The sequence below is a fragment of the Agelaius tricolor genome, unplaced genomic scaffold, assembly GCF_023055355.1.
Source record: "Agelaius tricolor isolate 1412-34295 unplaced genomic scaffold, bAgeTri1.0.p SCAF_3, whole genome shotgun sequence".
In the NCBI taxonomy this organism is placed as follows: Eukaryota; Metazoa; Chordata; class Aves; order Passeriformes; family Icteridae; genus Agelaius; species Agelaius tricolor.
Window position 1 is genome coordinate 45,867,964 of NW_027269263.1, and position 12,949 is coordinate 45,880,912.

The window sequence follows — 12,949 nt, forward strand, 5'->3', positions numbered from 1 at the left end:
CAATGCTACAGAAAGAAGAATAAGGAGATGCATGCAAGTTCATAGCACTATGTATTTTTAAACTGATCGTAACAGTGAAGCAAAGGGACACATACATCTTCATGTCCTTCTGAAGCCCATGCAGTAGATGAAGCAAAAGATTAACCACAGCACACAGGTGATTTTTGCAGTTCTTTGGGAAAGGCAAGAGGCAGAGATGGAAAAAATGAGGTTAGAGGAGTGAAAGTATGAGAATGATGAGGCAGGGAGGGAAATGGAAGGCAAAGGTGAGGTAACACTGATGGGGTTTATTACAATGGAAAAGGAGTCTGAGGACAAATGTAATAGCAGACTAAAGTCAGGGCTTTAGCAAGTAATTTGGATACCTTGTAGTTTAGTGGTTTGACCTTACCTCTTTCTCCTCTCCTGCCCTGGTTCTCTATCCTGTTGCTCATCCCTGGAGGGGAAGTGCTGGGGCCTCCAATGTTTTCTCTCTGGCACCTTTATTAAACTTGCTTCCCCTACCATTTACTTCCTCTCCTCCTGCTTTTGTTACAAAACTGGATACAGTGTCTAGAGTTGAGTAGATGATCCAATTATTTATACTTTTATTGTGTTCCAATTTCCATTTATTTTTTGGTTTTAGCTATATTCTCACTGTCTTGTGAGAATGGTAGTGTTCATTTTGGTAGTTCTGAGGTTTCCCTTGTCCTGTAAGTCCAGTAAAGTGCAGTGAGAACTGCTCCCTAGGGCCAAAACAGAGGTCCAGCCTGATAAACTAGATTCGGTCATATGATATGGCTAATCCATTACAACTCTGTAAAGTAAATGTGGAAGCTAATCTCAGTTGTCACTTTTGTAGAAAATGATTAAACAAAATTTACGAGCCAGATTTGCTTTGGTGCAGTTGCAGAAGCATCACAGACTTAGCAGTGAGTTGTCTGTTCTCCTGTGCAATTACTGCAATTTTCTGTGGTTTGCAGAGCAAACAGGCCTGACTTCCTCATTTAAGATATAAGACTTCAAATCTCATTTGGTGGGACTTTGAATTGAAATGCTAACCATGTTGGAAAAAATGAACCAACTGTTGACCAAAATTACTTTTCTTGTTTCTCTCTACAGGAAGTCACCAAATCCGTGCAGCCCCTTCTGCTGGGGAGAATAATAGCTTCCTATGATCCAGACAACTCTGATGAAAGATCCATAGCCTACTACCTGGGCATTGGCTTGTGCCTCCTCTTTGTTGTGAGAACATTGCTAATCCACCCTGCTATATTTGGTCTTCATCATATTGGAATGCAAATGAGGATAGCTATGTTTAGCTTGATTTATAAGAAGGTAATTGTTTCATGTGCACCCAAAGCCAAGCCTCTGTCTGTATTCTATGTAACTTTTAGACTAGTCGGTTGAAAGATGGATAGTTTTGTTAAGGTACACAAAGTACACGGAAGAATAATGTGGCTAACAGTTTCTGACAGCTCTCAATTTCCCATTCCAAAGAATTAAATAGCTGTCTACAGCTGGTTGGACTGAAATCAGCCTCTATGAGTTCAGACTTGCTGCATATGTGGTGAGATGCTTTAATTGTTTTACCACTGTGCTCCTGTTAAAAATGTGTACTGCAGAGGAAGAACAACATGCTGGTGGCCAAAGAATATCTTCAAAAGAGAATTAAAGGTGAAAATTTGAACAACAAATGTGTCATTGAAGAGATTGAGTTTGAATGATACTGTGTATCGTCCTTATAGCATAAAAAGTCAACAGATATGATACATCACATGCTCAAAAATACAAAGATTTAAAGTTTCTTTGTTTCAGCAATACCCAAAGAGATAATTTAAACAAGCATGTTAGTTATTCTAGTATAAAGCTCACTGTGAAAGCATCTTTAAAAAATATTTTTCAAGAGAGGCAACAGTAGGAGATTTTTAAGGATGCACAGCAGCACACAGCATGTGTGCTTAATTAAAACTTGCATTTGCATATATATCTATATCCATAAAATATTCAACAGAAAAGAAGGACTAGGTCAATACATCAATATTTTTAAAGCAATTTAATGGTTATATTGAATTCAAGTGACATAAATAACAAGTTTAATGAGACTTTCCTTATAGCACAAACAAATAAGTGGATTATTACTTATACTGCTGCATAATTGCTTATTATTTTTATCTTTATTTATTGTGTTTTATGGAGATAACTTAGATGACAGTTTTCTATGGTTTTGTTTTCTTTTACAGATCCTAAAACTGTCAAGCAGAGTTCTAGATAAAATAAGTACTGGACAATTGGTCAGTCTTCTTTCCAACAACCTGAACAAGTTTGATGAGGTGCGTCATCATTTGTTTAATTCACTTGATGATCCATCAAATACAAATGTCAAGCTGTTCATGACAGATATTGAGGAAGGAAGGAGCATAAATGGAGAACTGCCCTGAGTGCTCATTGTAGACTAAATACTCATTCATTACCTTAAGAAAATGTGTTAGCACATAGTCATAGAAAGTCTCATTCTGATACTTTATCTCCTATGCTGATTAGAAGAGGAAACCTAAAAAGCAGTTACATTATAAAAATGTGTTTGTTCTTCAGTCCAGTGAGACTAACTGTTGTTAAACAGTTGGTTTCATAGAACTTGCTGGTTCAATCCTTACATCCTACTTCCTGATGACTGTATCTTTTTACTAAGGTGATTCAGTCCATTTCTGTTGTTGAACAAGCAATGAGGTTTAGCCTCCTGCTCCTCTTATTACCCAGTCCACTAAAAAGGGATTGTTCATGTAAGACTGTTGACATCTGCCTTAGAGAGTCTTCTGTAAAACTTCTTTTTGTTAGAAACTACAGCAAATCCCTGCTAATGCCTTTAGAAACGGGAAACTCCATGAACTTCTGTTCTTCAAGTGTGCCTAATTAGCCCTTTGGTAGGATAAGATTTGCCTCCCTTGAAAGACACAAGATCAGAGAGGCTATAGACACATGGCTGGAACTGCAGGGTGCATTTATGAAGCACTGCATGACTGTACAGAGTAATGTCAGCTGGTGCTGCACAAGTCAAGACAAGTGGTCTGTCCTTGCAGCAGTGCAGCTGCGGTGACACACACCCGGTGCACCTGATCACGGGGCTCACTCCAAAATCTCCTCAATGGGAACTGCATTGAACTAGCTGTGTTCATACAACACTCATCTCTTCACCAAAGTAATACTTGCCTTCTGTATCAGATTAAAACACTCAGAAGATTCTTGCAAGTATTTTTTCAACTTACAGTGTTTGAAAAAGCCAGCATTGATGCCAAATTCCATTTACTTTTACAAAGCTGTGACTTTTCCTCATGCATATACATAACAAAGAGACAGCTGCAGATTGAACTTTGCCTTAGAAAAATCAAAGTTTAGGCATGAAATGTATATGTATTGCTGCACTGTCATTATAATTAACACCCAGAATGCTATGTACTCAGGATCACAAGTCCTCCTTTATAAACTTGTTTTTCTACTGGAAATATTTGTACCACTCTTCACTGTATTTTTCAAAGTGTCACTTTATTGACTACTTCCTTTTCATGTAGTTTTCAGAGCACACCTCTAATTTTCATTATTTTTATTCTACTGTGGCCTTCCATAGGGTCTTGCTCTGGCTCATTTTGTATGGATTGCACCATTACAAGTGGCACTGCTGATGGGATTGCTCTGGGATATGTTAGAAGCTTCTGCATTTTCTGGACTTGCTTTTCTAATAGTCATGGTCTTATTCCAAGCCTGGCTGGGACAAATGATGATGAAATACAGGTGACAAGAATGTTTTAAAATATTTCAATATATTTTCCTGAAACACATTGGTTTTAAGAAGTTTATACTGCTTGATTAAGGGACTCTGGTTAGGACATTACGTAGGATGAGTTCAAAGAGTGTTTTCTGTTTAGGGAAAGTTAAGAGAAAATTTCTGTAGGAGCGGGTGTCTAAACTTAAAAAAATTGAAAATCTAGCATGGAGCAAATAGTGTTAAAATTAGATTTAGCACTAAATCTAGAATTTTTAGAATTAAAAGTTCTTGTTCATTACTTGATCCATTCTTTTTAGAGTTTGTATTTTCTCCTTTTAAAACAATTATTTGATTTCTAATAATTTCTTCTATATTCTCCATTATAATTCTATTAAAGTAAACATTTTAACCAGAGGCATATATAGAAGCTGTTTTCATATGATATAATGGGATACAAGCTACCTATACAGGATGAAAAAGATGAAGATTGACCTACTGTCTTTTTACTTTGTAGGAATAAGAGAGCAGGAAAGATCAATGAGAGACTTGTCATTACCTCAGAAATAATTGAAAATATACAGTCAGTTAAAGCCTATTGTTGGGAAGATGCAATGGAAAAAATGATTGAAAACATCCGTGAGTAAGTGTACTCATTTGTTACACAAATTTTTTATGTGCTCAGAAAAAAAAAATATTAGGTGTCTATGAACATCATCTGTGGTCATATTAGTTAAGAAGTAAAGCAACAACTATTAATCCTCAATAAACTAACCATGCTTTCCCACACTGCAGCTTGGGGTTTTTCCCAATTTTTTTTTTTTTAAGTTTACTATGGAGGTGAGATTTTTTAAATTTTTTTTTTGTTTACTTCCTCATTTGTTATAACGATGTTTCAGTGGTTAGTTTGCGCAGGTAAAACAATTGTGGGATCTGTGTTTGTTTCTGGCCAGCCCTGTCCTCATCTTAAAATAAGAAGCCCTTTTGTGCCGGTTACTTAAGGCTTAACAGACGTCCCTATTCTGTGGTGAAGGAAACAATATGAATCCTGTGCAGCCATTTTCTGAGAAATGCAATAAAGCTGGTTATAAAATTTGCATACCATTTGTGGAAGGAGTAAATTAGATCCATGTACTTATCCTGAACATTTACATTAACATTTATTGTCTGTAGATGGCCTTGTAGAATGCTTATCTTCTCAATTAATGTAAGGATTGAACTGTAACTACCAGACCTGAAGGAGAAAGGAGGTAAAAGTTAGCTGAGACCTGTGAGAAGGAAGTCTTTGTTATCGGCAAGGAGTTCAGGGGAGAGGGAGGAGAAGTGACATATTTATTGATGGGTGACGCTCCATGAAAACTCTCCCATGTGTCCTCTGTGTTTGTTTAGTCTTTTACAGAGAAATAAAATTCTGTGCCAGGTGTGTGATTGGGAAAATAAAAGAAATATAAGTGTCATATTATCATGTAAATAACAGACATAAAATTATATTGTTCCACAAACACCTTCTTGTTCAGCTGCTTTCTGAAAGACAATCCAGGGAAAGTGAAGTGTTCTTTACCATTAAAATTTATAACTATTTACTACAAACAATCAGAGAAACTCAGTCTGAATCCAGGTCATGAGTGCTAGCTCAAGGATGGAACTAGTTTATTATTCCCCTGATGTCACTAGTCACTTTTAGGAAATTTGAGAGCACATCATGTTAAATCCTCTAGAAATTAATTAAATAAATTCTAGTCCACAAACTGGTCACAGAAACCTGGAAATTGGACTGTTATTTTATTAGCTACATTTTCTATAATGATTTACAGTAAATTTTGTAATGCTGGGGTTACTGTATGATGCATGGATTTTTAAAAGACAAGAATGTAAGCAATATTACAAGATCAGAGTACTTCTCCTATGAAGAGAGGCTGAGATAATTGGAATTATTCAGCCTGGAGAAGAGAAGGCATTGGGTAAACCTTACTATGGCCTTTCAGTACCTGAAGGGAGACAACAAGAAATTAGTAGAGGGATGTTTTGCAAGGGTACATAGTGATAGGACAAAGGGGAATGGCTTTGAACTGAATTATGGTAGATTTAGATTAGATATTAGGAAGAAACTCTTCCCTGTGAGGGTGTTGAGGCACTGGCAGAGGTTGCCAATAAAGCTGTGGATTCCCCATCCCTGGCAGTGTTCAAGGTCAGGCTGGATGTGGCTTGGAGCAGCCTGTTCTAGTGGAAGGCCTCCCTGCTTATGGCCAGAGGGTTGGAAGTGGATGATCTTTAAGGTCCCTTCCAACCCAAACCATCTTATAATTCTATGATTCTTCCATAATTTTTTAAAGTCATCCAGCAGGTCACTCATTGAAGATATCACCAGAGCAAGTCAACCCAGAAATATCAGAATTTCAATTGAATTTGGCTTGTGGAATCAGCTCTGCAGGACCTCCCAGTCATTTGGCTTGTTAAGCTGCTAGGAAACAAGACCTTGTGTTTGAAGCCATGTCTGTGTTTTAGGCAGTGTTAGACTGTGTACAACTCAGTCATCACAAAACCATTTTGGCATGCTGGAATTTTCTGATACAAGTCAGTTTAATCAGCTTCAGAGACACCAATACAGGCTGTCTGCTCTGTGCGCTCTTAAGTCTGCACTGAAAATAATTGTTCATAACAGGTGCCTGAATAAACATACCTGTACTCTTATGGGCTGTGCAATGTATTCTAAGTAAAAAAAACACCCCACCAAACTCTTCCTCTGAACCATAGCATAGCCCAGGAGAGAGTGAAGGTTTTTAAGTGTCTGTACTTTGCCAGCAGAGACACATCTTTATATTAAGCAAAGGATCTCAAGCTTATGTATTAGTACTGGTTCCTGCAGCGCCACTCCAAAACCAGGCCTACACTGGTCTACACTCTGTATATGCTCTTAGGGTCCCTTACATCTCTTTTCAAAGACCCACGTTGCATCAGGAAGACCTGTCCCAAGTAAGTGTGTTGTCTAAAGAGCTTTCAAGTCTGTATCACAGACAGAACCACCTCTGGGAAACTTTTACTTGTGGCTTCATCAGTCTGTCGCTGGTGCTTGGGATACTGAAAAAGGTGTTAGTGCTTTCATTCTCCCTCTTTGGAGTAGGACTGTGTTCTTCAGAACTGAGGGGTTTTTTGATAGCTTCTAGCCAGACATTTATGTGTGAATGGATGAGCACCAAGTCCCAAAATCTTTGTTATCCCTAGTTTGTGCTGCCACTGACAGTTTAATACAAGCCCTGGAGGGACTTACAAGGCCCTTTCTCCCAGGCAGTAACTCTATCATGGTGGTGACTTGCACATCTGGCCACTTTATTCATGCTTCTCTTGTGAAATACAGACTTAACAAGAAATACAGACACTGGGTTAATATGAGAAGACACATAAAGGTTGTGGTGCTCAGCCTTGCAACACCAGATATTGCCATGAGCAATGTGACTGCAAACTTCTGCACTGTACTCCAGTGGTCAGCACTCACCCAGTGAATGGACATCTTGGGGCTTGTACCATTTCTAGCCCCAGTTAATTGCTCTTGCAGGAGAACAACTGCTCTGTCACTGCAGCAGAAATGCTTCTGTCCAGGTAAAACTGAGCTGCAGGGCACCTGGGGGATGTGAACTGAACAGGATCAAAATGAGAGCAGTCAACAGAAATCTGCAGCACTGTGATTTAGAGCTATCAACTCAGAAAATCACTTATATCCCCTGGATTATTTATCTTCTTATTTAATAGCTTGCTATAAGATGTATGGACCTTGTGGAAACAGCTAGAAGTAATCACTGATTGCATTTCTGACTGCACAGGAGTCAGTAAGCTTCTCTGTAGAGTGAGCTTACATGGAGAAAAGAGAGTGGAGAGCAGACTCCCTGCCTTCCACCTCTTCAAACTGAGGTTAAGTGGCATCCTAACTCACAGCCATTAGTAGCTTGCCATGGAAAAGAAGATGACCTATCAGATTGTCTATTGTAAGGATTTTTATGGAAACATATAGGAAATCTGGCATTTCATAGTATCTTTTTTCTGTAAGAGTTATGCATCTAAATGAGTATGGGATGATGCTTCTGGGAGTACATCACATACCACAGTGTTAGATGCTTGAGGTTGGTTGTGCCAGGAATTGTAGAGGCATGTGGCTTTTTCAGTATGTAAATCATGACAGATTATTGTTACTTTGTCTGACATCTCTGAACATTGATATCAAAATTTGACTCTAATGATGTTTTAGGCCCAGAAATAGTTTGGAGTCTTACTTTTTAGTTGCAATTCTAGAAAAGAAGAAGGATGAGTGAGCCTCTGAGTTAATTGTTATGCCAACAGTTCCATCCAAAATATTTGTAAGTTGTAAACTGTGAAATCCTACACTAATTATTTGTACTTTTAATTTTTTTTTTAACAGAACTGAACTGAAGCTTACCCGAAAAGCTGCTTATGTGAGATATTTCAACAGCTCAGCCTTCTTCTTCTCGGGCTTTTTTGTGGTGTTCTTGGCTGTGCTTCCGTATGCTGTGATTAAAGGAATTACTCTCCGAAAAATATTTACCACCATTTCCTTCTGCATTGTTCTTCGAATGACAGTGACCAGGCAGTTTCCCGGCTCTGTGCAGACCTGGTACGACTCTATTGGAGCAATAAACAAAATACAGGTACAGAGCATAGACTAAAATCTTCCCAAGTACGTAAGCTAATTCTTCATATCGTGTTATCTTGTCAGCTGATCAGCAAAAGCACACAGCATTTATGCACACTTTTTGAATATATGTTGCTTTGACTAAACACCATGAAGTGTCATTATAAATCTTGATATTGTTCCCCAGGCAGCATAACCACACAAGTCTCATGCTACCAGCTTGCTGTTTTTTTTTTAAACCACAACATTTAGTTAGTTATTCTCATTGCAGAACAAGAAACTTAATAAAATCATGACTTGTGGTGCTTAAGAGATGTTTTTCCTTCAGAAAAGGAAGTTCAAAATTAGTACATGTTTTATATAGCATGGCTTCCAGGAGCTGCAGTCACAGATCTTCTTTTTCTGGACATTCGTGACAACAGCAGCAGGAAACTGTGCATTTTATGTAAATGTGCATCTCATTCATTATGAGTAGCAAACATAATTAAAGTACCAGTCAAATAATTATTATCCACCTTACCTACTGAGATCAATTGCTCATGTACCAGCATGAGAGGCTTATCTGCAGAGTAAAATCAGGGTTGATTCTCATTAACTCTATATTTTTTAACTGCTGTTCTGAAATTACTCCCTAGGAAGAGAATTCTTACACTATTTGGGGTGAAATCTTAGACCTTTTTCATTGCATATTTATAGATGTGGGGTTTTTTGTAGAACACAGATTTTATCATTTTTAGTGGGATAAAAATAACTAATACAGGACCTAAAATTCTTAATCAGATGTCTGAACCTCAGTCTAGAATAAGAAGTAGGTGTGGGATTTTATTATTTCAACTGGGCAGAAAATTCAAGAAATCTAGCCATAAACCTTTCCATTTGACATTCAGAGGGCTGCTTTGTTAGGTTCCTTTATAGGCTTTCCTTGTGCTGTCAAATTCCCTAGGCTTTAGTGGAAGTATCCTGTCTCTCCTGTTTCCTGGGAGAGTGTGTCCAGTGCCCTGGACACAGTCACAGAACTGGCAAGCCCACTTGTCACATCATTGCCCTCACTTCATTGAATGCTTGCTTGTCTTTGGAGATATTAACAAATGGGTGTTCCAGAACCCATAAATATCTCTTTGTGGCAGGTTCAGTATAGTCCCCATAGACAGACAGGACAGAGTCCCAGAACACCAAAGCCCTTTACTAGTCTTGAGAAACATAAATAAGAATAATAAGCCACTCACACACCTCTCTGATTTACTTTCCACATCAGTTTAGAGAGTTGACTGGGCCAGGTGCATCCCCTGGGTTATTGTATTTTCACGTGTTTTTTAGACCATGACATTTCAGAATCAGTGTGCTCTCTCTGACTATCACTGCTACAGGAGCTCCACTGGATGACCCCTTTGTTATGAAAGCATAGCTTTTTTTCTTTTCATAAATCATGTGTGTCATGCCTTCCAGCTTTTTCAGTTCCTGCCCTTTCAATCAGCTGCCTAATTGTTATGTCAACAGAGCCCCCCTTCTTGTTCTACTTGGGAAATTTGCAAGTGTACTGCTAGGAACTGATTTCTCCATGAGTCTGCTTAGGTTTTCCATTGTAATGCCCATGTAGATCTATTTGCTCCCATATAATTAAAAAAAAAATAGAATTCGGAGGAGACAATATCTACAGACTATATAACCTTAATAAAATAATGGAATAGAGAGGCTGCCTTTTCTACATTATCACAGCCTTACTCTTATTTCCTAATGCTATCCCAAAAGGCAACACGAGCACTGGGTTGCTAACTTGTGTCATTTGAAATTACACTGCATCAGTGCTGCACTTGCCAGGATCATTATCTGCCTTTTATTTTTGTTGGTGGAAAGATCATTCCAACTCTTTTAAACTCTTGCAGTTTTGGAAAAGGGAGATACCAGCATGTAGCTGCTTTGTTTCACTGTTTACCAGAGTGCAACCTTCTACATCTTACTCCAAAACCAAAGCTTCATTTACAAAGGGTTAAACTCAGAGGGATGATCTTGCCAGGTACAAGTCCTGAAAGCAAAACAAGTGCCAAGTTTCGATATTCTTTCTAAATCAGAACCAAATACCTTTATGACTATGTTTTCACTAGCAATGAAAGAATTGGTAGTTTCAACAACATTTCCTTCTGCATCTAAAAATGTTGTATAATTTATATTTATGCCTCTTGCTGAAAGCATTGTGATGCAAAAGTGCCACCAGAAATATTAGTGCTCTGTGTAGGCAAATATAGACTGCTTTGTGCAATATGACCTTGTCCCTTACTGTTTCATCTGCTTTCATGGTGTTTCTAGGATTTCTTGCTGAAAAAAGAATATAAAGCTCTGGAGTATAATCTAACAACCACTGGGGTTGAGCTGGACAAAGTAACAGCTTTTTGGGATGAGGTTGGTACTTTTACCCAAACTATATTAAAACACAGAGTGTATGTATTTAATTTTTTTAAATATTTGCCGTGACACTCTCTAAAAAGAGCAGCCTACACTCTTTAATTTTAACTAGCTTCAGCTTTCAGCAGGTAAGGAATATGTGGCAAGTAAGTAATGCATGATATCAAATTATACACATTGAGAAACTTGGGAAGAAACCTTTTAATAAGTGTTAAGCCTGTAATAAGTAGTTATTACTGACTTCGGCCAGCCTGAAAACAGGATCAGGCTATGTCATGTATAAACATTGGAAAACAGTTCTATAATAAGCAAATTTTGTTTGTGTCCACAAATTTTGGCATAAGTCCAATACATACATTAAAAAAATATATTCAATAATATAATCAGTATTTTATTGATAGGAAAAGTAACATGAGAAAAGTAAGTTCATATGTTTTCCTAAATCCATAGTATGATATACATGATGTGTATCTGTACATGTATACTCTGTATATGCATGTTTTATTTATTTTTTATATACATCACATATATATCGTTGCAGGGAATTGGAGAGCTATTTGTAAAAGCAAACCAGGAAAACAACAACAGCAAAGCTCCTAGCACTGACAGTAATCTCTTCTTCAATAATTTTCCCCTTCATGCATCTCCTGTTCTTCAGGATATAAATTTCAAGATTGAGAAGGGGCAGCTATTGGCTGTTTCTGGATCTACTGGAGCAGGCAAGGTATTTCTCTTTCTGCTGGTCCAATTAGAGTCCTAATAACTGTAGGGACTAATATTGTCTTGTTACCTGTATTGTTACCTCTATTTTTACTGTATTCTTGCTATGCTGTGCTTGCTGCAGAAATGATGGCTGCAGAAAAAAGTATGGATAATCTTCAAGTTTCACTGAAATTGTGAATAGTTGCTTGAAGTTTTGTACTGTGGCCACTCTGAGATAGAGTTCGCTGGATATTTTTTGTAATAGAAGGTTACAGAATTATAAGGAAATAGCAATTTAATGAAAAAATGTTTTCCCCGTTGGAAGTAAAAGGAAATTTTACAGGAGTAATGCAAACTGAAACCTAAAGTTAAGGCTCATGGTGAGAATCTCCTGGCCTTTAAATAAATGAAGAATATAGAATAGATATAGTGATGGCTCAGTGTGCTAGAAAGAATTTTTTCCCCTGCCTTGTTAACATTTTAAGGAAAAAACTGAACACAAGATGGTTTGTAACCTGACAAGGCTGACAGGAATATAGCCAGGTATGTGTGCCCTGGACTTGTGGTGTCCTGATCCCTCAGCTCTGGTTCCTATAGTGCCTCACTTGGGCTTCCTGAGACCCACGTGAAAGCCTGGGGAGATGCTGCTGAAACTGGTGGTTTCCTGTGAAAAGTTGTGGTTTAGATTATTCATCATTTTACTACCCCAAAATGTTATCAATGCATTTAGTTTGCAGATGACACATCCAATTAACATCATTAATATAAAATGAGTTGAACTGTGATACTCTTATTCTCTTTGAACAGCAAGTAATTAGATGAGTCTTGATGAGTCTTTCATCTTCACTGCGTTTTTTGAGGAAATGTGAACGTTAAAACAAATGTTCATTATGCTTTTCCTGCTTAATAAATTATAGGTGAAAATTTCTTTTACTTGCAAGGGGTAAAATCTTTGGTCTGTTGGAGTCAATGACAAAGGACCCATCAATTTCAGTATGATCAAGGCTTCTTATTTTTCATTAATGATCCTACAAGAGAGAGCAAGGGACTCAGAGCATGAGATTGTCCACAAAATGATGTGTTAAGGTGCATTTTAGTGTGATGCTTTTGAATTAGCAGAATAGTTTATTGCTATTGCTAATGCTGGCAATTGTAATGTAGAAATGTGAACTAGAAAATGTTGAAGGATGTATCTATATCTCCTTTCATCTGCTACATAGGAAATTGAGGAAAATTCAGATTATACTGAACAGTCTATGTGAGTACATACTTAAAAAAAATTGCACTTTCCAAAGCAATAAAAACAAAAGCCTTGTAACATTAACTCAAAAAGTTAATATTATAAAAGTCCAAAAATAACGTTCACCTCCCACCCACCCCTTCCCAAAAAATGCTGCCCTTCCTTTATACATTCTTAATGTAAGGATTCCTTCATGGTGCTTGTGGCTGTAACTCAATTATCAGGG

The 12,949-nt window shown here is 37.6% G+C and overlaps 1 protein-coding gene across 1 annotated transcript in view; it reads left to right on the plus strand.

Moving 5' to 3' along the window:
* The window catches only part of CFTR (CF transmembrane conductance regulator), an 87,958-nt gene that overhangs the window by 19,433 nt on the left and 55,576 nt on the right, over positions 1-12,949 (plus strand). Inside the window, exons 4-10 of the mRNA XM_071423703.1 lie at positions 1,102-1,317; positions 2,223-2,312; positions 3,605-3,768; positions 4,257-4,382; positions 8,151-8,397; positions 10,686-10,778; positions 11,323-11,505. Of these exons, the coding sequence (XP_071279804.1) occupies positions 1,102-1,317; positions 2,223-2,312; positions 3,605-3,768; positions 4,257-4,382; positions 8,151-8,397; positions 10,686-10,778; positions 11,323-11,505 (1,119 nt within the window). The remainder of the gene's footprint in view (positions 1-1,101; positions 1,318-2,222; positions 2,313-3,604; positions 3,769-4,256; positions 4,383-8,150; positions 8,398-10,685; positions 10,779-11,322; positions 11,506-12,949) is intronic.